Raw genomic sequence first — 23,572 nt, 5'->3', positions numbered from 1 at the left:
TGATTATTGATTTGAGATCATTTTTATTTTCTAATATAAGTATCGAAGCTATAAATTTCCCTCTAAAGACTGCTTATCTTCAGATTGCGAATTTTGATATGATGTGTTTTTGTTTTCATTCATTTCAAAATATTTTCTAATTTCTCTTGTGATTTCTTCTTTGACCAATGAGTTACTTAGTAAAGTGTTGTTTAATTTCAAAATATTTGAGATTTTCCAAATTTATCTCTGTTGTTGATTTCTAAATTAATACCATTGTGTTCTCAAAACATACCTTTTGTAATTTTAGTCTTTTAAAAATCTGAGACTTGTTTTATAGCTTAATGTACGGTCTATCCTAGAGATATATTTATGTCTGCTTTAAAGAATGTATATTCTGCTTTCATCGGATATAGTGTTCTAAAATGTCTATTACGTTAAGTTAGTTGATAGCGTTGTTAAAGTTTTATAGCCTTTTGATTTCCTGTATAGAAAACTCTTTTTAGAGTAGAGTATTGAAGTTAACAATTAATATTGTTGAATTGTCTACTACTTTCCTTTCTGTCAGTTTTTGCTTCAAGTATTTGGCACTCTATTGTTAGGTGCATGTATATTTATAATTATGTATAACTAAAAACTGATCATGTTTTTATTTTTTGCCTCTAGTAACATATTTTTACCTAATATTCTATTTTGCCTAATAGTAGTGGGGCCACTGCAGTTTCATGATTACTATTAGCATAGAATATATTTTCCTATTCTTTTACTTTCAACTGATGTGTGGCTTTTACATAAAATGTGTCTTGTATATAGCATATGGCTAGATCTTATTTTATATGGTTTTAATTTGCATGTTTCATCAGTTCATATTTAATGGAATTTGATATGGTTGGATTTACATCTGCCATTTTGCTGTCTATTTTCCATTTATTCTGTATTAGTTCTCTGTTGCTGTTATAACAAATTACCATAAACTTAGAGGCTTACAACAACATAAAATTTATTATCCATCAGTTCTAGAAGTCAAAGTTTAATGGAAGTTTCACTGAGCTAAGAGCAAGGTATTGTCAAGGCTGTGTTCCTTTTTGCAGATTCTAAAGGAGAATCCATTTTCTTGCCTTTTCTTCCTTCTAGAAGTTGCCTGCATTCCACGTTCATGGCTCTCTTACATTGTCAAAGCCAACTATGGTCAGTGAAGACTTTCTTACATTGCATCATTCTGACACTAATTCTTCTGCCTCCTTCTTCCACTTTCAGAGACCCTTATGATTAAATTGGACCCACCTGGATAATCCAGGCAATCGTCCTATCTGAAAGGTCAGTTGATTTAGCAACCTTAGTTTCAACTGCAATCTTAATTCCCTTTGCCATGTAAGGTAACATACTGATAACAGTAATTAAGATGTAGACATAATTGGGGGGCCATTATTCTGCCTACCACAATGTCTAATGATTTTGTTCCTTGTTACTCCTTTGCTGCCTTCTCTTGGGTTGGATACTTTACAATGTATCATTTTGATTCTAATTCTCTCTCTCTCTTTTTTTTTTTTTTTTTACTTCTATGTCCCAACCAAGATCACCTCAGGCTAGCTGCAATGTTGGTGTTTCCTGCCTGTTTGCCACTAAGATTGAGAACACTAAATATTTCTGACAACACTCAATATCATCGGTTTTTTTCATATTCTTCTCTACTCTAAATCAAGTCATCACTCTCTGACAACAAAGCTGCTCATTTTTTATAGTTTGCCCCAAACTGCAGGAGCTGGGAACAAGGGGATGAGAGCACCTCCAAGCTAAAATGCCATAGTGTCCCACTGTTCTTATCTGAGATTGAATAGTTTTTCTTGAATAAAAGTTTATCAATTTGCTGTATGCCTGTGATCAATTTCAAGAGTCCATCAATGCTTGTTTTCAATAATTTTGTCTAATTTTATCACTGCTTTTTAAGAAGAAAATTTGCCCAGCTCTTCACTCTACCAATCTCGTATTATTTTAAGCACACAAATTTTGGCAAATAATACATCATAAAATCTTCTTCTGTAGGAGATAAAGTCACCTGTTTCTGAATCTAATAGCTTTGTAGTGGGAAGAGAGTTGTAGACCACCGTAAGACATACCTATATTTGAAGGGAAAAGGGATAACTTAAATTTGATATCCTTTTCTCTTTTTAGATACGTTAAACCATTTTATAGGTTGGCAAAAGAGTATTGAAGTTTTTAGTGACAGCTTCAAATTATTAACAATAATTGTCAAAAGGCTGAGTTTAGTACTCATAATCTGTTTTTGAATTTGAACAAAAATACCTTTTTGTTCCATAGATTTAACATTACTTCTTAAGATCCTTCTGACCATGAAAAAAAAAAAAAACAGTGTGTCCAGTACTGCAACATAAATGAATAAAGTATTAAAATCATTATGAATAAAAAATTATAAACTGAATTGAACCACACTGGAAACTACCATACATATACATTATTACAGCATCAGTATGACTAAGCTCAACCCTAAATATGCTCCTATGAAAATCATCCATGGGAATGTCAATACCAGCGGCTGGACCTGTGATATACTAGCATGACTGGCGTAGTGTCACAAACCCCTGCGTAAGAAAATATCAGAACTAACAACAGTAGGTGAAATAAAGCTACTGGGAGATATTGAATCATATTGGAGATGTTCACTTTAATCCCAGATTTCTTGCCTTTCCATTCTCTGAATTCTCCATATCCAACAGAACCACCTCTTTCTGGAACAAGTCAACCTGGTAGTAGGAAAGTGCCAATGGGCAGGAAGCAGCCATAAGTAAGTCCTGGGTACCAAGAAATTAGGCTTAATCCATTTGCCATCCTGCAACTCATATAAATTTGTGCTCGTGTAGCACCTTTCCTTCTGATTATCACTGTGTTGAAAAAAAAAAAGTTAATTCTTAAAATCTCTAGTAAATTAGATATGATTATTCCTTTTTTTTTTTTTTTTTTTGGTGATGAGGAAACTGATGTCAAAAAGAGCGAGTGCCTTAACTTGTAACTTGAGGCTGTACACAACAGGAATTTGGGGTACTGACCTCCTTGATCCACTGAAGGTATAGCCAGTGCACAAAGGCAGAAGCCATGTCAGATGACCTTGTCTTTGATAATGGAAATCATTTGCACAAGATTTGTTCACAGGACTATGTGACACTTTCAGGATAAAAGGTTGCAAATGTAATTTTTATTATTAAGATACCAGTTCTGTATGGATTAAAAACTCAACCTTGCTTGGACTGTGTCCAGAATGGAGCCCAGGCAATGTCTTCTGACTCACAATGCATCCAGGTTTCTGCCTCAAGCCCTTTCCAAAATGACCGTGAAACACAAATAAACAAGTTCGTGGGACACTGCTCCAGGGCTGAGAGGCTGGACAAGCACAATATGGAAGTGCATCTAGTTCTCTCTCATTCTCCCCACTTAGATTTCTTGCTGACACTTAACACTTAGCTAATTGTGAACTGAGATCATTATCGTATTGTTAACTTAGTCTTTCAGGCCTTGGACTTGCAATTTAATCATCTGTATTACTTCTTTCCTTTCCACCATGTCCTATATATAGTCCATCAAAAATGTTTACACTAACATTTCTCAGACTTCTTCCCCTTCCAGATCAGTCCAGTGTAAGTCCTAAGCATCTTGTGCCATTACTACTATAAAAACATACTGGCAAGCCGCTAGCCTCTTCTCTCCCAAATTATCTGTCATTATATACAAGAGCCTACTGTAGTGAATACTAGTAGTTAGCATGGATTCATTTAACAAAGTTATTTCTAGGTCTCTTGATAATATACAGAAACTATACTTCTTTTATCAAATGACCATAGGATGACACACAATACTCTTTTGCTATTATTTTACTACTTCTTGCCCATACAACAGTCAGTGGAGGGACAGTAGTATGTACGTATGTAAGCACACACACACATGCGTGCATATAAGTGAGGCAGGACCAGATAAAGGTAACAAATGGGTGACAGGGGAATACATTCATTTCAATTCAACACTCTGGTCTGTCATGATGATAGGGGCTGGAGATCTAATGGTAAAGACAACGATCCCTGTTCTCAAGAAGCTTATAAATCTTAGGGAGGAAACAGCCAATAATAACAGCAGGAAATAGTCATAGGGTGCTTAATGGGCGTTAAATGCTGAGCTAAGAACGCCATAAGGATCATCACATTTAACCCTCATAACTCTATGAAGGAAGTATAATCATTACTCTCCCTTTACAGATGAGCAAAACGAGACTCAGAGAGGCTACCCTAGATCACACAGCTTAGACAAGTAGCAGAACTCCAATGCAGGTATTTGACACCAAATCCACATTCTTGACCACTTTTAAACCTTGACTCCTTGGAGAGTGATTCTTCTCTTTTTTTTCTTTTTAATTTAACTTTATTATTAGTTTCGAGTATATGGTACATTGGTTAGACATTTGTATAGTTTATGAAATGATCCCTGTGATTACTCTACCACCTCTTTAGCTCCCACCTAGACGCTACATTACTGCTAACTACATTCCCTATGCCATGCTTCCCATCCCCATGACCCTCTATCAACTACTAATTTATACTTCTTAAACCCTTCACCACTTTCTCCCAGCCCCAGCCCCCCAACCCCCTGCCCTCTAGCTGTCACCAGATTGTCTTGGAGAATCATTCTTAACTGTCCTCACCAATACCCTATTCTCTCTAAGGCCCTCATGGCCCCTGTCCCTTGAATAATTTTACTACTGTCAGATCACCAGACATCAGCAATCAGAGGCCTTTTCTCCAACAAGCAACTTACCCAGGAAGGGGCACATGGTCTCTCTTCTCACTCTCATCATAATAAGAACAGAAGTGCAAATCTTCAGGACTAACTTGTTCACTCCCAAGAGGGCAAGGGCGGTTCTTAATTATATCCTCCATCCACCCCATAGTGCTGAGCAAGACCAGACACTCATAGTTCTCAACTGAATTCTTCTCCACAGCAGGCAGCTCAAAGGCTTTCCAAACCAAGGTTGGAAGCCCACGAAAGATAGCAGGGCAATACTAAAACCCATTAAATTGTATGCTTTAAATGCATGAGTTGTATGGTACATGAACTACATCCCAATAAAGCCACTTAAAATTTTAAAATATAACAAGGAAGTTAATCTTTGAAAATGAGAAGCTTCTGAGTCATCATCAAAGAAAGTTGAATGGCAGAATGCATTTCAAAGAAACGCATGGTGGGTAGATTTTAAAATGGAAAAGTAAATAAGTAAAATCTTTTTTGGTGAGTTCAGGGGTTTCTTTTACTTGCCATGAAATGTTTAGGAGAATAAGGAAAAATGTTTAAATCCCTAAAAATGTCTTTCTGGATGTCAATCAGTATCCAAGTACCCTACTAAAGAATGCTTTGGTGCTAGGCCCTGAGCCTAGCTAGGAAATGAAATACAAATTATGAAACACAAAAAGGAAACCAGGAATAAAAGGCAGTCCTTGAAGCTTCCTTATGTATAGGAAGTAACTGAATATGAGAGGGAAAGATGATGAGATTCATATTTGAAGATGGTCAAAAATTACAAATACTGGAGACCAATTAATTTGATACCAATTAATTATTCACTTGTTCCTTGACATATCAGAGGTATATGACTCTGAAATACCACTTTACAAAAGTAACCTGTTTTAATACAATGAGCACTGGACCCAAGTCCTATTCCTGCAATGTATAACTGCCCATGAGTAAGTCACTTTACCTCACTGAGCCTGTTTCTTTACTTATTAAAAGAAGACAATACTATCTGCCTTCCCACTTTCTAGGCTTGTTGTGACAGACACACATGCTGTTTCTTATTAAAGGACTTTGAACTTGTAAGGCAGTATATAAAAATAAGGCATAGAATTAGGTCTCCATAATGCTAAAATAGAAAAACATGAATGAGAACATCACTTACAAACCTTTAACACTGCAGTGAGGAAGGTAAGTAACCTGGAGGCAGGAGACTCTAGCCTTTGCTAAAACCATTGGCATTTGGGTGTCTGCCTTAAAGGCGACTGTGGCTTGTTTTATGCACAGCCCACAGGAATTAAGAAAACTGACTAGTAGCGTGACATTATTTGCCAGAAGGTTTATCCTAAGATGCTCTACTGTTTTGAGTTTATTCTGAATTGTGTACAGAATCTTGGAAATTAGAAACAGGCGTAAAGAAAAGTCTATAAAGAGGAGGAAGATGATGGGCAGGTAACATCTGGGCTATTGTCACTCGAATGCTACACATAATTAACTATCTAGCCTGAGTCTTTACAGTTCATAATCCGATAATATCTGAAATAGGAGATGCTTGGCCCTCCATGACTATTTGCCACATTTATTTTAAAAAAACCACACATCATAATACTATCATTTTATTCTATTTCAAGTAGTCTATTTTAGGTTTTCCGTGGTTTTATGGCTCCTCATTTTTGGAGCCATTGAAATATAATTTGCTTCCGTATAAATTTTGCATCATTTCTCATTATGATGCATGTGTAGAAATCTTGGCAATATTAATTTAGTCCAATATGACAGATGCTACCTCTACTAGATCTAATGCCAGCTAAATTCCAAAGACTATTATACACATCAGGAAGTATGCACCCATAAAGAATAATTTGCAGATCCAGAGGAAAAAATTGTCTCAGTTAAAAAAAAAAAAAAAAACCTGCTTCTAGAGAAAGCTGACTAATTGGAAGAGTGTATGAAATTCTTTGAAACTATATTAACCTTCTCTTTCAGGGTCATACACTGAAGCCTTGTTATTTTGCTAATATGACATTTTCTTTTGGTTTTCAAGTCCAAAATTTAACAACATGGCCAATAATTATACTGATTATTATCATTATCCTGGAGTTTTCATCTTGATCATTTAAAGTTTACTTTATGCCTGTTCATCTGACTCCTCAACTGGACTGTCAGTTCTTTGAGGGTGGAGGCAATGCTTCCTATTTCATTTTTATCTTTCCACAGTATCTAGTATGGCACTGGGCGCACAGGAAAAGGCATATGCAACTAATTGAAGATTAAACAAAATCATATAAATTCATGCATTGTTTAATCTGAAGAGTGGGAAAAAATAATACTTTTAATTCAGGAAGAGATTTCTACATCTCTAAACCAACCTCTCTGATGAATAATCAAATTTAGACCTTGCCTTTAAAAATTCTAAACAGTTAACATTTCTAGGAGCCTTTCCAAAAGAGCTGGGTATTGAGGTCAGTAGCAGCTCCCTGACTCCCCTAAATTTCTTTGGACTCCTCACTCCTCCATAGCCCCTTCTCTAACATCATGAGCCATGTTTCTAGTCATAACATTTCAAGAGCCAAGTTTTTGGTGCCAGAATCACAAAGTCAGTATATAGGGAGTGCAAACCACCTACAGTAAAGAATTTCCTCACTTCTTAGAGCTTTGTTTTCACTTTTAAATGCCTCATAATTCCAAGAGACCAGCTTTCCTGCAAAGGGACCTCAAGCTGGGATAGTGCAACACCCTGGGTAGCTGAGATGCTAGGGTAAGTATAATGTGTCACACAGGCCAGCTTCAATTGTATCCTAAAATGATCATTACAATTTTAAATTCAGCATTACAGACAGACAATAGCTACACAGGGAGGCTCTTCTCAGTTTGCAGAAGAGAGTAGAGCCATTAAGTTCCTTCTTATTGCTAAGCAACAGTTGTGTTAAAATCAAACTGCTCTCAGCTTTCAAATAGCAGGAATATCATTCTATTCAATTCAGAGCAATACAGGTGAAGGGAAAAGAGAAAGACTGTTCAGAGATCTTTAAATATAAGGTAGATTTAAGCCACATGTTAATTTTAGATATAGTCCTCTGATTTCAAAATATGTAGTAGGGAATAAGCCCACGGTGCTTTCTCTGTCCTACAGGGACCAGCTCAGACATGCTTCTCTTTCCAAAATGAAAGTACGTTCTGAAACTCAGTTTGATTAAGAATATCTGGCCAAGGTTTACTGGTTACCATGATACCACCTATAGTAGTTCTCTATTCCTGCATAACAAATTACCCTAAAACGCAGAACTTAAAACAACGAACATTTATTATTGCATAGCTTCTCTGGGACAAGATTCTGGAAGTAGCTTAGCTGGGTGGCCTCTGGCTCAGAGTTTCTCATGAGGTTGCAGTCTAGATGTCCACCAGGGCAGCAATCATCTGAATTCTCAACTAGGGCTGGAGGATCTACTTCTAGCTCACGCAAGGCTGCTGGCAAAAATCCAGCTTCCTAGATTCTTGCTGGCATCCTGCACCTCTTCTCAAGACATGCAAGCTTACATTCCCAGAACAGATGATCCAAGAGAGAGAATGACCAAGATGGAGGCCACTGTGCCTTTTGATGATCTAGGCTCCAAAGTCACACATGATCACTTCTGCTTAATTTTATTTGTTAGAAGCAAGTTACTAAGTCATGCCCATACACAAGGGAGGGAAAATTAAGCTCCATCTCTTGAAAAAAGGAGTATGAAATAGTTTATGGGCATATTTTTTAAATCACCAGACCACCCAACAGAAATGATCATGTCCTTTTCTGAATAAAATGGTGGCACTGCAGAAACCCAAATAATAAAGTTCCAGCTCTTCTCTATATATGCAAGACACGAATTTGGATTGGTAATAGATCCTATAGGTCCTCTCTTCATTAGCCAGATGACAGGATTCAAATCTGCTACTTACCTCCCATGTGACCTTCGGTGATAATTACTTATTCTCTGTACCTCAATTTCCTCTACTGGAAAATGAGTATAATTGCAATGATTTCATATGTCAATTAGTATATGTAAAGCTTAGAATAGTGCAGAAATATGTAACTTTACCATTGTTATTGCCATACTGGTAATAAGTGCTACCATTCAATTCGTATATAAAAATGCCCAAGACGGCAGCAAAGGACAGATGTTTGCAAGATGTGGATGTGACTTTGTTAGGCCTTCTACAAAAAATATATGCAATTAAAATGTATTTACAATCTATAAAACAGGCTAATTACATGTTATCATGTTGCCTCTTCAGGTCTTCCCACCATTTGTGAAGCCACAAGCTACAAATGCAGGTAAGAGAAATAATGGCTATCAAATGCTGCTTGGTTGTATAAAGTAAGTAACATATACAGGACCTATACTCTAAGGGGTATTTCCTGGCAGATGAAAAGCACATTCCTCCCTTACTATAGACTTCAGAAGTTTAAGACTCAGTTTACCAGAGCTGACTTGCACCACTAACTATTCGAAAGCAGTACATTTCTGCAGGTTACTCGCACTGCCATACTCAATACTGCCATACTTGACTATTTAGAAAGATATTATAACTAAAAACTTATCTCATCCTTTTTCATGCATGGAGCTGAATCAATGTTACATAATCCCAACATTATCATGAATTGCTTCTCTCAACAGAAAATTCACTGAGAAATTTCATTTTCATTACACATTGTTGGGGTGGCCCATTATTTCACTATTCTGGAGTAACCACTCCAGAGAAATGATTTTCAGGTTTTTGTAGTGTTGGCATGCCTATTGTTTATCTATTTTACTGTATTTATTATAAAAGTCTAAATAACCAAAAATTCCAGGAAACCATTTTAGTCTTTATGATGATTATTTTTGTTTTATGATTACTGAGTCATCATTAGTGAGAATTTTTCTGACTTATCAAGGATGATGTTCTGTCATCATTAAAAGTATTTTATTGTGTGTGAATTTTTTAAAATTTGTAGTCTCTTCAGAGAAATCAAGAATCCTGGGGTTAGACATTTTTTTCTCTTTCTAATTAGTCTCCCTCGGCCTAAGATTTTTCATCTTTAAAATAAGAAGCTTGTTTTCTATTAGTGTATTTTTCACCATTAGCATATTTTTATACAGAGCCAGGATAAAATCTTACAAATGCACTGAAGGGCACAGCCTCAGCATTTGGAAACTATTGGACTCCTGACTAGACTGTAAGATGCAGGGCGAACTTCATGGTGTGCACCCATGTTGCACAGTGCCCATGCTTCAAAGGGCCCACACTTGGTTTAATGCTCAGCTGTCCCTGTCTTGAAAGTCTTTATAATTTTTTAAACAAGGGCACCTGCATTTTCTTATTGCACTGGGCCCTACAAAGGATGCAGTCAGTCCTGGCAAGAGGATAGATCGCTACGAAATAAGCATAGAAATCCAAAGGTGAGAACATACCAAAAAAAGACAACAGGACACAGGGAAAGGGGAGACGAATAAGAACTAAGACAGGTAGATTGAACATAAAATGTAAAGACGGTAAGGGTCTATACGCGAAACGCTACATGCAGCCAATATTTTGGCCTTACACTTCTAAATGTTGTTGCTAATTCAGATGATATCATTATCTGGTTTCCTGCTATGCTTTGACTAACTAGGAAATAGAGAATGGATCGAGAAAGTGAGCACAGTCTTTCCAAGACTGTAGCAGACAGCGGAGTAGTGATTCTTAGTCTTAGTTTTGTTTTCTCACCATTCACATATACTGCTCACTTCCATCAACAACATCTCTCTCTTTGGAGTGCCTATCTCTGAGAGAAGGCCACTCAGAATCTCCAGGGGGACATGTATATTTTGAAGAAATCCCTGGCTGTTCTCATTCCACCCTACCGATCCCCCACTGAGAATCAAATACCTACATGATATTAACCTTCAGAGTTTGAAACAGAAAATCAATTTGTGATTCCTGCCTGAAGTTACAATTTTAGCTTGTAAGATAGACACTGGAAAAAGCCCATATTCTGTGCCTTTCTTATGAGTTCATTCAATAAATAGATAAGCTATTTAAACAGAGCTGAGTGTTCTCACAAATCCTGAAAGAGACTGCAGACAGCAGGGTACAGATGTGACATTAACTTAATTCATGGTAATCAATATCTTACTGGAAATTTAATCCAATTCTCAGTACAGAGGTAAATGCTTCCTCTGACCAGATTATATCATTTATAGCAAGGCCCCAGTTTCTGCAGTTCTGTGAAAGAAACCACATATCCCTCAAGGCCAGCACTAGCCAAGTAAGAAAATACGCACAGATTACTAATTTCACTAGGGCTCGTCTTTCTGGAGTTACCATGCTGCTGTATCTGCTAGGCCCTCCACCAGTCTGGGTCTCACAGTTGCCTCAGACTCCATAAAATAAGATACAGATGGTCCCCGCTATCCCGTCCATGGCGAGGGGCTGACAATGAGGCATCCTCCAGGTCTGAGATAAGTATACCCTGCAAAAGCTAAAGCGGTCAAGCCATGTGGATAGGAAGAGACAGACTTCTTGTAAAACAGCCCAGCAAAAGGAATAAGAAATAGTGGGGGTGGGAGGCACTGAGAAAAGTCAGGAGTCCATTGCTAGGATTTAGGCATGTCTCAGGAAATCTTATTTGTGTCAACCTATACTCCAGCTATAAGTGATTACAGTAAAATTGAGGTCACACACATGTGGCTCACAACCAAATATGGTCCATGGAAGTATTTTGTTTGGTTTGGACAGTATGTTTTAAAGAGTATGAATTCATTTCCAACGTTTAAAAACAGGAGATTGCACATAAATATCCAGATTTCTGAATTTTATTTTAAAAAAAGAAAAGAAAAACAGATTGGACAGCCCTAATCTGTATTCTGTCATGGCAAAAATCTGGGAGAGCTGAGCAGTAGCTGTCCCTTTTACCCATGGAATCAGCTCTCCAGCCCCTACTTCAGTTACCTGCCTGGCCCTGAAATGGATGAAACTGTAAAGCAATCAAGCAGCAATTAAGCAATGTGAGTGAATCAAAGAAGTGAATAGACACAATCAACCGTATCGTACCTTCGCCAAGGAGAGACGGTAATAGAGGAGAATAAGCTGCATGGAGCCCAGGGAAGGGCAGTGCAAAGAAAGAAAACTTGGCAGTGCAACACGGGCAGGAAAGAGGGCGCCCAGGCCAGCTGGAACAAGGATCTAGGTCTGATTGGAAGCTATCAAAGACCTGATGAGCAAAGGAGGTGGAGCATCTTCCCAGGGAGAGAATGCAACAAACACCTGACATGAGCATCCCTAGCTGCTTTACAGACTCACACCAGTTACAGATGTAAATTCAGTTCCAAAATTCTAAGTCCAGGAAGTGTATGTGTTTAAAACAAGATTTGAAATTATCGTTAATTCAAATTTGGATTGCCAAAGCTATTCCTTTTCATTAATAATAGTGATAATGTTTTTATTTTAAAATCTAAATTAGATATATCCTTCCCCCAAAATTTCAACTAGCTAATTTTGATGAAATAAAAAAAATGGTTTTTAGATATTTTGAAAAAACCAATAGAAAATATGTCCCAAAGTAGGATACCTGCAGTAGAAAAGAAACTAATAAACAAAAAGGTCAAATACATAGCAATAAATGCAACAAAACAAATGCAAGATTCAGATACTGAAAAGCACAAAACATTGCTGAGAAATGAGATCAGAGCTGAATAAACAGACATTGTAAGTTCGTGGACTGAAAGACTGAATATTGTTAAGATGGGCAATTTTCCCCAAATTAATCAGCAGAATCAATAGAATCACTATAAAAACCCACTAAGTGAGACTTTCAGTTTTAGTTCTGACTTATAAAGAACTTGGCAGTTGGCACCCTGTCCTTACAATAAGAAAAAGTTGGACGAACCAAAAATCAACGTCTTTTCTTGGATACATTAAAATATCGAGGTTGCAGGGAAAGTGACCATGCCCCAATCTGGAGAACCAGGCACAACCAGAGAGACACAGCTAAGATCTGCTTACTAGGAGCAGAAGTCGCTGCAGCCATAAACTGGTAGCGACAGGTCATTTTGAAAAATTGCTAGAGGCTGAATGTGGACTAGTGTGAAAGCGAGCAACTGCTGAGATCCGCATTCTTAGAAAGACCCCACACACACTTTTGTGAACTTTATCTCCAGGAACCACACTAGGTTCACACAGTAAAGAGTCGAGAGAAATGTTCTTGCAAGGAAGGGGAAAGGCGCCGTTGTGAAATACGCCCAGAGCCGCCTTCAGCCTGACAAAGATCTACTGGCTGGACTGAGGGGAAACAGGACTGTCTGAGCCTTACCCAGCTTGCATAAAGGCGTCCTCCCATTCCAGCCCCCTCTAGCTGTCCTGCCTTACTTAAGGAGAGAATAACAGTCTACTGGGGTCAGGGCTTCAAGGAAATAAATCGGGAATGCCGCAACCAGAGAAAGAACACCCACACCTCCTCCATCTAGTCCAGTCATTCCCTACCTTGGCACCACCTTACTATCCTCTGAAAAACTTTAAAAAATCTCGATGCCCAGCATGCACCCAGAATAATCAAGTCACAATCTCTGGGGATGGGACCAGGTATCAGGATTTTAAAAAATAAATCCAAGCCCAATTCACACCAAGCTCAGAACTACTGTTGACCATACAGCCCTGAGTGGTTTAACAGAAGAGAACATGGATTATGAATTATCTATAAGTACCAAGTAATCAGCAATAAAGAAATCACTATTTCTCTAATCAATTGTGACTGTGCCATTAATTTTCCTATAAATGCATTCAACCATTCCTCTACTTTGTTAATTTACTTTGCCTTGCATAGAACGGTGAAACATATAATCTGCTCACAGATAATCAAGAGTTACTTGTCGTACCTCCACTGCCATTATTCCTACTCTCACAAAAATAACTCGTCTCATATTTCATTTTAGATCATTTCATAAACTCTATAATTAATCCTAGAGCTTCAGGTATATAGCAAGCTCCATCATGTGCCCCGATATGTGTATTCACTGGATTTGCATTTCTATTCATTTAATAACTATACCTAAACTGCACCTGCAGATTCCCCATATCAGCAGCCACCTGAAATGCACATGTTTAATTTCTACTTTAATGCAGATCTCTTACATTTGAGCAGAAGCTTGAAAATACATTGCAGTCAGTGCGGTGACACACAAGACCCCGTCGATTGTCCTCTATCTCAATCTTGTATTGTGCTAAAGCTCCCACCACAGAAAAGGACACATTTTCCTGATGGATGGTCATCGGTCCACTCCAGCCCCACTGCCCATCAGAACATTTTCCTATAGCTGCTGTGATTCCGAGAATGATCTGGACTGGACTCATAAGCAGATTTACCAGGAAGCCATTAAGGCTTAAGATCCAGGGCCTCTCAATGTGTGTGAAGCTGTTCCAAAGCCCTGGGAGGTACCCAAACTGCTTGATTTGTAATTTTATATTATTTTCCTTAAGGAAAATTGGATAAGAGTTAGACTCCGCAAATTCTGGATCCCTCCATAAGTGAGACTAATGTAATGTGGCTGCCAATCAGAAGGCAAACACTAAATAAACTCTGAAATCTTTGTAATGTAAAGCTAACAAGAATTGGTTTGGGGTTGCAATTGTACCCACTAAATCAGGCTTTCCTTCCTTGCCAGCAGAGATACTATTATTGGTCTGTAAGCAAAGGTGACATAATATGAAAGAGACTCATCTGCTTTTGGAAAGGGCAGGCTCTAGGTCCTAAAAGAAACCAGAGAGAAAAAGATCTAGGCTTTTTCAGTGTGTAGAAATTAGGCATAGTCCCCAGGGCAGGGCTGACGATCCTGTGGCAATCTCAGGTCATCTCCTTCCACAAATAAAATCAGCTTTCTCTGCCTTCAGGGCCAACCATGAACATCTTGTCTGGCCTCTTTGCAAAGAAAAATTTCTTTCCACTCTCTTGCTATATTTGAAAGTCCTTTTAATACAGTAAGAAACCCTTCCAAGCAATAATTAAAGAGAAAAGGCTTAACATACAAATGCCTGGAGTGAATATTTGAAAGTATAATCATTGACAGTTCTAACCCAGGGTTGCCAGATTCCTGTGGTATTTGATGGGAGTAGAGGTAGCGGGGTGGAGATGGGAGATGATTAAAGAAGGAGAGAACCTGAAGAAAGCCGGAAACATAGAAACGCATTCTGCAGACCACATGGGTTGCCTGGATGGTAACTTGCTTCCTGTTATGGGCCAGGACATTTAGCACAGCCGCACTACCTGTGGCCACACAGGCACATAGGAGGCTTGCAAAGACTGATGGAAGCATGAGGTGTTCGCACAACTTTCCTTCCTGCTCACCTTTGCAACTCTTCAGGTTTTAGGGTGTGTTCAGGTCAGTGACTCCTCTGATCAAAGAGTGGATATCAAGTCCAGTTTGGGAGTTAACCACTATCTAGCACTCCCTTCCTTTGAGCATCTGTCCATTTTGGTCTATCCCTTCCCAGGGCAGCACCATGCTCTCCCTGACTAGTCAATAAATCTACATCATCTTAGCACTTGCCTGTTTCTGCTCTGAGTCTACCTTCCTCTGCAACCTATGTACCTAAGTTCTTTTGTTGAGTTCTCCAGGGCGAATGGAAGCCCCTGCAGGGCCAACTCCACCAAGTGGCTAAGCCGCAGGAATGCACTGGTCTCTACTGTAAGAGAGACCTTCCTCCTTTCTTTTTACCATTATTTGCCAGTGAAACTGACCCATGTGCAACTCGCTGCCTTTACAGTAGAGCCACAGACCCTGCCAAATCCAATCCTTTATTTCCAAAACTGAACGATCTGGCTCCAGACCACATTATAGGTAACATCAATAGCACTTTAGTATGAGAACAGTATCAGGCTACCCTGCACCTAGCAACATGGGCTGTGGTCTGTCAGCAGTCTGCCCTTCCTCAGCCAGCTCACTGAAGAAAGCTTTCTTCCGAAGGCTATTTCAGCTGCAGGGGAGAAGTAGGAAGCAGAGCAGCAGACGCAGCACGTTCAGATAGTGTGGAAGACTTGGCTGTCTGGGTTACTTTACCCTCTCATCCATTGTGCCAGATCAAGCCAAAGTCAGAAAGCCATTCTCTAAAGTTCATTAGAACTTTGCTGCAATCTCAGGTAAGAAAAAGGGGACCTTCCCCTCCAGCAAATGGAGAAATGGACTCATCCTTAACTAACCTAAACACTATTTTTTCCCTCACAAACCAACTTAAATTATGAAATCTGTGAGGAAGCTCTATACTTTACTTTTTCCAGAGACAGACTAGCTTGTGAGAGTGGAAGAAAAGATAAGGTCTTAGCAAATCACAGTTGATAACCAACTCTGCTGAAAGCACAGTGAAAACTCTTATTCTTTCACCAAAGAAATGTTCATTATTAATAAATACAGTCAATAGAAATCAACTGGATTGATGAGACGTCAATATTATTACCTTTACAGGCTATTTTGTGTTATGCTGATGGGACTTTGGGGGGAAGGTTTTGGCAACATTTGGGGCAGAAAATATTTGCCTGATGCCAATTTGCCTGACCACATCCAATGCAGTGAGTGTGGCAAAAAACTGAAGAAGTGGAATGCGATCAATCTACACATATTCCAGTCAGATGGAATGTATATAATTCCCATAGTAGTTCATGTTCATTATAGAACATCTCTCTCTGTTCTTACTTCAGCGTAGAAAGAATTCACACAGAGAATAGCTACCAGTTACTATTGTTGGAAATGGACTCTTTTGTGGGAGGTGAACAATGGTTAATTGATAAAAAAAACACCATCACTCGGGTTCTACAAAGGATGATGATCTGCATCCACAGGATTAGCTTAGGTGAAGACATTCACAGCAACAAGGCTATTTAAATCACATATAGTTTTATTTTAACATAATGTCCTTCTTGCATGTGGAAGAAGAAGATAGAAACAATGAATATGAGTTTCAACTATTAAAATACTGTGCTTTTAAGTATTTCTGCTTTACCCTAAAAATTAACTGACAGCAACTCGGACAGCATTGTGGAGCTACTGGAAATAAATTATGAGTCAGTTAAAGCAATAGTTCCCTCCTCCCTTCTCCCTCCACAAGCCTTCCCTCCCACCTTGCATATGCTTTGAGCATTGCACTCAATTAAAAGGGAAATACACGTAATATGGCTAAGAAGATTATAGAGCACCATAAAACATCATGGGAGAAACAACACATCCTTCTCTGATACAGAAGTTCTCAAAAGTGTCACCCTCAGACCACCTGTGTGAGATTCACCTCAAGGTGCTTATTTATGACAGTCTCATTCCAGACACTCTGACTTAAAATGGCAGCTGGGAATCTGCATTCTTTTTTTAAATGTATTTTTCAATTATAGTTGACAAATAATATTATATTATATAACATAGTGATTAGACCTTTATATACCTTTCAAAATGATCATCACCCCAATAAGTCCAATACCCATCTGGCACCATACGTAGTTATTACAATATGGGAATCTGCATTCATAACAAGCTGCCCAGTGTGTATCATTACCCTGGCAGGCAAAGACCATTGGTTTAATCAAAGCTGCCATGTGTCTGTACTTAGTCGCTGGCCCCTACTCACCCGGTGGACTCCCGTGTCCTGCTGCAGCTGTGGCAATTGCAAAAGCAGAAGCAGGCGAAACAGAGCAGTGGGAGCTGTCAACCGTCTGTCCTGGTTATTTAAAAAGAATGGAAATGGCATGGTGAGGCAGATGGATAATATTCTGTAATAAAAATTCTCATTTTCATTCCTGCACTAGAAGTGTTGGGCTAAATGCTCTAGTTTTCTTGTTAATAGGCAACTCACAAGATTTTATGACAGCAAGTCCATTCTAGATATATACCCAAGAGAAATGAAAACATACATCCACACAAAAACGTGTACATGTCTATCCATAGCAGCATTATCCAAAATGGCCAAAAAGTAGTAACAACCAAGTGTCCATCAACTGATGAATGGGTAAACCAAATATGGTATATCCATATGAGAGAATATTATTTAGCCACAAAAAGCAATGAAGTAGATACATAATGCAACATGAATGAACCTATAAAACTTATGTTAAGCGAAAGTCACAGAATATAATTTAAGTATAAAAGAGACTATAAATAGACTCCTAATAATAGTAACCAAGTGAAAGCATTTAACGCGTGCCTTGGGAGAGTTTTGCTTCCATGCGCTATAACCTCAAACTCTTACAATCTGCAATGAACTCAAGGGCGTCCATGCCATGTGGCAATGGACAAGGAGGTGGCCAAGGCCTGGACTGACCAAGGTTCTAAGAACAGTAAGAGATTTGGCTAATTCCACAGAGGTCATATGACAAGCCAGGAAAATCTAGTTTGTCTCCTTCATTTACCAAAACACCCAAACGTCAGGGTGACCCAGAATTAATTGACCAGGAGCCTGAAATCGGTGCATTCTCCAAGGATTAACATCCATCAGGGAAAATCTGACAACAGCCTGACCCAGGCTACCTGCCCTCGGAGCTGATGGCAGTGACGACAGCTTCCACCATGTGACTAAGTCTACAAATGAAATGACTGTTTGGAGCCATGCACTCTATCTTTTGCTAAACTGTCCTACTTGAAGCACAAGTAGTTCAGCCAAAAAAATGTCTTTATATTCTACTTCAGTTACTTGGAGTGAATCTGGCTTTATAATTGTATTTTTTTCCCTTCCAACTTGAAATAATTGGCTTTAGGAGGAAAAAAAAATAAAGCATTTAAAAAAACAACTATTATTTGGATGTATTTATATTAGTAATGGGGAAAATGGGCAGATAAAAGATTTCTACCTTTTGTTCTGGTGGTGGTTTTTTCCCCAATTAGAGGACAAATTATGGGGTAATACTTTATAATTTTCATAACTATGGAAACTATATCAGTTTTTGTCACTAGCAGTAATAATGATTGGGGTCCCACGCAACTGGACCTTATTTTAAATGAAATAATGTTCTTAATAAGTTTATCCCAAAATTGTGGTGTCCCAGATAAGCCTATTTAATGAAGACTACACTGAGATTCATGGTAAGGTATCAGAGTCTGGGAACATTTTAGGAAAACAAGCACTGAGATTCTTCAACTAGCAATCAATTAGTACAGGCCTCTTGATTCACGTCCTTCCTCACAAGGTGCAATGTAATAATGAGGTCAAATAAATGTTGGTGATACTAATAGCATATTCTCTAATCATTTATTTTTGCACTGCTTGGTTCTACAGTCACATTATTTGCTTTACACTAACTTTCATAAACTAAAAAATATTTTGGGAGTGCAACAGTAAGGCAAACGAAAGATTCGGAAGCTAGAAATTATCTTTTATTTTTAGATTTCTGAGTCCCTTTCTGAGTGCTCACCTCCAGGCTGGCGGTAGCGGAGGTGCCGAGGCGTCGAGGGCGACCTGCAAGGTGAGAGTTCTGTGGCGTCCGCCGCGGAGGAGATTTCCGCTCCTGCTCCTGCTCGGTCCACCGGCGCAGACTCCAGGACTGCTGCTTTAAAACATGGCGAATTTAAACAACCAGGCCACGAATTCAAGAGCTCCTTGTCAGTATCATGCACGCAAACACAAAAGTTCGCTATGGATAATAAGCATTTCGTATTAGTCTACATTTTAGAGGGCTTTAATATGAAATCGAGTCATTCCTTCTGGCAGAATGCTAATGACACTAAAACTAAATATGGATCTTCTCTACCTCTGTCTTACTTACCTTGCGGAGCCTGGCTGACTCCAAGCAGCCCCATCTGTCTGACACAACAGCTGATATTAAAAACAAAAGGGGTGTGGAGTCGGTCTCCTGCCCCTGAGAATGTGTCTGCCTTCTTGGAGAGGGGAAAAAAGAGACTTTTCCAGAGTGTAAATCAGACCTGGGATCACAGTTGGGACTACACTATTTTTTTGCTTGGGTAGCTCCCTTAAGTCAACTAAAGTTTGAATCTCTACCAATGTGGACCCCCAAGAAGCTCTTGGGGACTCCTAAGGAGCTGCCCTGTCCAAAATGGCAGCACTAGCCAAATATGGTTATACAAATTTAAATGAAAATTAACTAAAATTAAATTAATATTTCAAGTCCTCACTGTAACTAGCCACATTTTAAGTGCTCAGCAGCCACATGTGCCTAGGGCCTCACTATTGGACAGCACAAATATAGAACACTCCCATCCTCCCAGAAAGTTCCATTGGATAGCCCTGACCTAGAGCTACAGATCAGCAGGAGGCAAGAGGAAGTTTTTACAGTGAGCAGTTGAGAGGCTTTAAGATGATCTGAGCCTCTTCATTGCAGCTAACATCCCATGAAAAAAAGACACATCATTTTACGGTCACAATTAGGTTATTACTGATGTTTCCATGCCTCTTCCACTGGCTTATTAACTGGGTAAAATTACAACTTTGTGTGTGTTCTTAAAAGGAAAAACACTACAAATTTTTCATAAATTTCCAACAATTCTTCCATTTCTTTTCCCTGGGACTTTTCATTAACCAATAAAGGCTGTGTCACCTCTACTAATTTTATATTACCCCTGTCAGCAGAACTACTCTCAACTCATGTCCCAAATTTTACAAAATCCATAAGACATTATATAAAGCCATTTTTACACTTTGCATGTGATTTACTCCTTTAGAAATACGGCCACAATTTTGCCTTTTTGATACAGAAGTGCCAGGAAAGGGAAATGGTTAGAATCTTTCTTTGAATGACATAATTACAGTAAAGCTGGCAACGATGTGGACAAAAAAAATCAGTGCTTAGCTGTTAGTTTTATTATTTTCTAAATAACTCCCTCAAAATTCAGTAATGGAAGGCATCTGCTCTGCAAGAACAAGCAGAATATCAAATACATGTCCTTGGTCTGATTCATCCATTCATTCCTCTGAGGCAAATGAGAAAATCATTTAGTCAGCAATTACACTGAACCCAAAAAACTTCCCAGTGAGAAAGCTGGACAGGCCCCCAAATGTCCACTGAAAGAACGAGCTAAGAATAACACTGTAAGCAAATAGGCACCTCTAAAGAGATGGTGGGGGGAAAGAAGCATTTCCTTCTGGCTTGTTCACTTTTAATCAAGTTCCATGCAAACAGCTTTGCCTGCAGGATGAGTGGGCAGATGTGGGCTCAAAACAAATGCTAAAATTGGGAGCACTTTCAGCCCACAGGCAGGCAATGTTCAAACTAAGAACACCGTAACAGACACTAGTGATGTGGGCTGTGCAGCAATACTTGGAGTCGGTTGCATAGCCAATGCCCAGGTGAACACTGGTTGGGTAAGGGGCCCAAATACAGTGAGCCTCCTGCCCTGGGCCTCTCCTTTCTTGCCCACCATTGGTTTGAACCTTACTGAGAATCCACCATTGGGCGGAATCTGGATGTGAGTGGGCTGATATTTGTGCTTTTTAGAAGAATGCAGGGTAGAAGGTGGGACTCTCTGGTAGCAAGAAAGAAGGGCACTAATGAATACTGGGTGAGTCTGGAACACATCTAGGGACTAGGAGAAGGGAAATACATTGCATTTTTTTCCCTCGGAAGTTCGTAGTCTCACTCATTTTTGAGGGATATTTCCTATTTCTCTTCCTTCCCTTCATGTCATTTGAAGTTTTCTTGACAGGAAATATTGCAAGGCCAGCATCATGACTGCAATGACGATAAAAGCGGACAAAGGCCACGAGCATTTTTCAAAGAGTTTACCCTGAAGCTGTTTAGCTAGACAGTAATGAGAGAGCCCTGGCCTCAGGATGCACCTAATGGACAGAGCTGGTATTAGGCAATGAGGTTGTGTGGAGCTGCATCCTGAAGTGAAAAGCAGAAAATGTATAAACTGTTGGCACAAGATTTTTATTCAAGTTTACCAACTGTTTTAAGTGTTAACATTATGCAAAGCACATGCAAACATCTTTCAAATTAAAGACAGATCAGCGTCTCCCTTTTCTTTGCCAAATGGAATTTTCAAGAACTAGACAGTAGAGTTAACACAGCAGCACTCTTGGCTTCTACAGACATTGCATGTATGCACACAGGCGTGCACGCACGCGCGCGCGTGCGAGCGCACACACACACACACACACACACACACACACACACACACTGAACTTGTCAGACTGACACTGAAGTAAAATATTTCATCTCTGACTTTCCTAGGACTATTCATGACCAAATTTGCCCGTATACCAATGCAAAATAAAAGAAAAAAATAAGTACGATTCCTTTGTTTCAGCTATTCAGAAATATGCCAAACTACTCTCTAGCCCCCAGTATTAATTCTAAGCTTTCTACTCACAGTGTTTCCTTGACAAGGATCCACAGGACAAATTGTCCTCAAGTCTCAGTAGCTAGAAAAGATGTGGCTACACACTATCTATCTTAGGTTTCAATATAAATCACGTAATTGATTATACTCAGGACCAAAATCGGAGCAACTCTGGGAACTGCAGAGGGCACACAGTGTTCCTTTGCTCACTAACCACACCCTCGGCCTCTCACAACTTTTCTTCATTGCCTGATTTCTTTATCTGTTTTATTTTTAATCCAGTCTTACCAGATGTCTGTTTGAATGCCACCTTAAATATTTTTAAGAAAAAAATGGGAAGTAAATACACTAACAGTAGTCAGAAGACAGCTACAGAAAGAAAAAAGAAATAAAGGAATAAGGAAGTGGCCAGTAACAAAGTGCTTAAAGGAAAGACTAGGGAACAGTCAGAGTAAAAATGAGAAATACAGGTGGGCATTACTGGATGGACGTGAGAAACAGAGGGCAGAGGCGCTGACATCTCTGGAATGGAGGTTGGCTGTCAGGTGCTTCCATCAGGCACTACCAGCCCTGCCTGGACACAATCTTGGAACTCCCATCACCCCGAGTGAGAGGAGCTCTGTGTTTAGCCATGACCTAGAAAAGCAAAATAACATTTCTAACCCAGGACCATGTGGATAAACTAACCCTTGAAAGTCTAGATGTAAAGTACTGGTTTTGGGGAAATGTAGTGAAGAGCAGAGGCATTAAGCCCTGAACTTTAGTTATTTCTCTGATGTGAGAGAGAACCTAGTATTTTTGCCACACCATTATTCATGGGCTCTCTCCACCCAAGGCCCCTGGTCAAAACTGAGCAATGCTGCCACATGACAAGCTCTCCAGTCGTCTCTAGCTACGTCCACAAGGATCCCACCTCTGCCCAGCGTCTGCACTGACAAGTCTTTGCAGCCTTTATTAGTGTCCTTCCTTCGGAGCTTGATCCAGTTCTTTCTCATTTCTCTTGGTCTCCCTGAGTCTAATTTGCTCCAGAGAAAAAACCTACTGATTCCCACCAGTGACCATATCTCCATTCTAGACAGCAGGCCAAACAGGCTTTATGATATGGCATTGGACCATCACTATACACTCTGGGCTTGGGCTTTGAAGATCAGAACCAAGGAACCTGGTGTCTAACGCGGAACAATCTGTGTATAACAAATTAAAGTGGCATAATTAATTATAGTGGGCAATGGGCAGCTTGATAGAGGGCTTCTAGAACTATGACATATATTTAGACCATGATGCAGAAAGAAAAGGGTTTTTCTTGTGCTTCTCTGTTAAAGAAAAAAATAATATCCATACTAGTAGGGGTTGGCCAAATTAAAGTGAAATCTCTGGGAAATTACAAAAAAAGAATTTTCTCACTGTACACCCGTTAGGGTGGACACTATCCAAAGAACAGAATATAATAATTATTGGCAAGGATGCAGAGAAATTGAAATGTAAAATGGTGCAGTCACTATGGAAAATACATGGAGGTTCCTCAAAAAATTAAAAATTGA

The 23,572-nt window shown here is 39.1% G+C and overlaps 1 protein-coding gene across 1 annotated transcript in view; it reads right to left on the bottom strand.

The window, feature by feature from the left end:
• The window catches only part of RASGRF2 (Ras protein specific guanine nucleotide releasing factor 2), a 206,815-nt gene that overhangs the window by 63,432 nt on the left and 119,811 nt on the right, over positions 1–23,572 (bottom strand). Inside the window, exons 16-17 of the mRNA XM_011377581.1 lie at positions 19,148–19,279; positions 17,371–17,460 (exon numbers count right to left, since the gene is read on the bottom strand). Coding sequence (XP_011375883.1) covers positions 17,371–17,460; positions 19,148–19,279 — 222 coding nt within the window. The remainder of the gene's footprint in view (positions 1–17,370; positions 17,461–19,147; positions 19,280–23,572) is intronic.

The sequence above is a fragment of the Pteropus vampyrus genome, unplaced genomic scaffold (assembly GCF_000151845.1).
Source record: "Pteropus vampyrus isolate Shadow unplaced genomic scaffold, Pvam_2.0 Scaffold11, whole genome shotgun sequence".
In the NCBI taxonomy this organism is placed as follows: Eukaryota; Metazoa; Chordata; class Mammalia; order Chiroptera; family Pteropodidae; genus Pteropus; species Pteropus vampyrus.
This window is presented reverse-complemented; position numbering and strand designations above follow the sequence as displayed.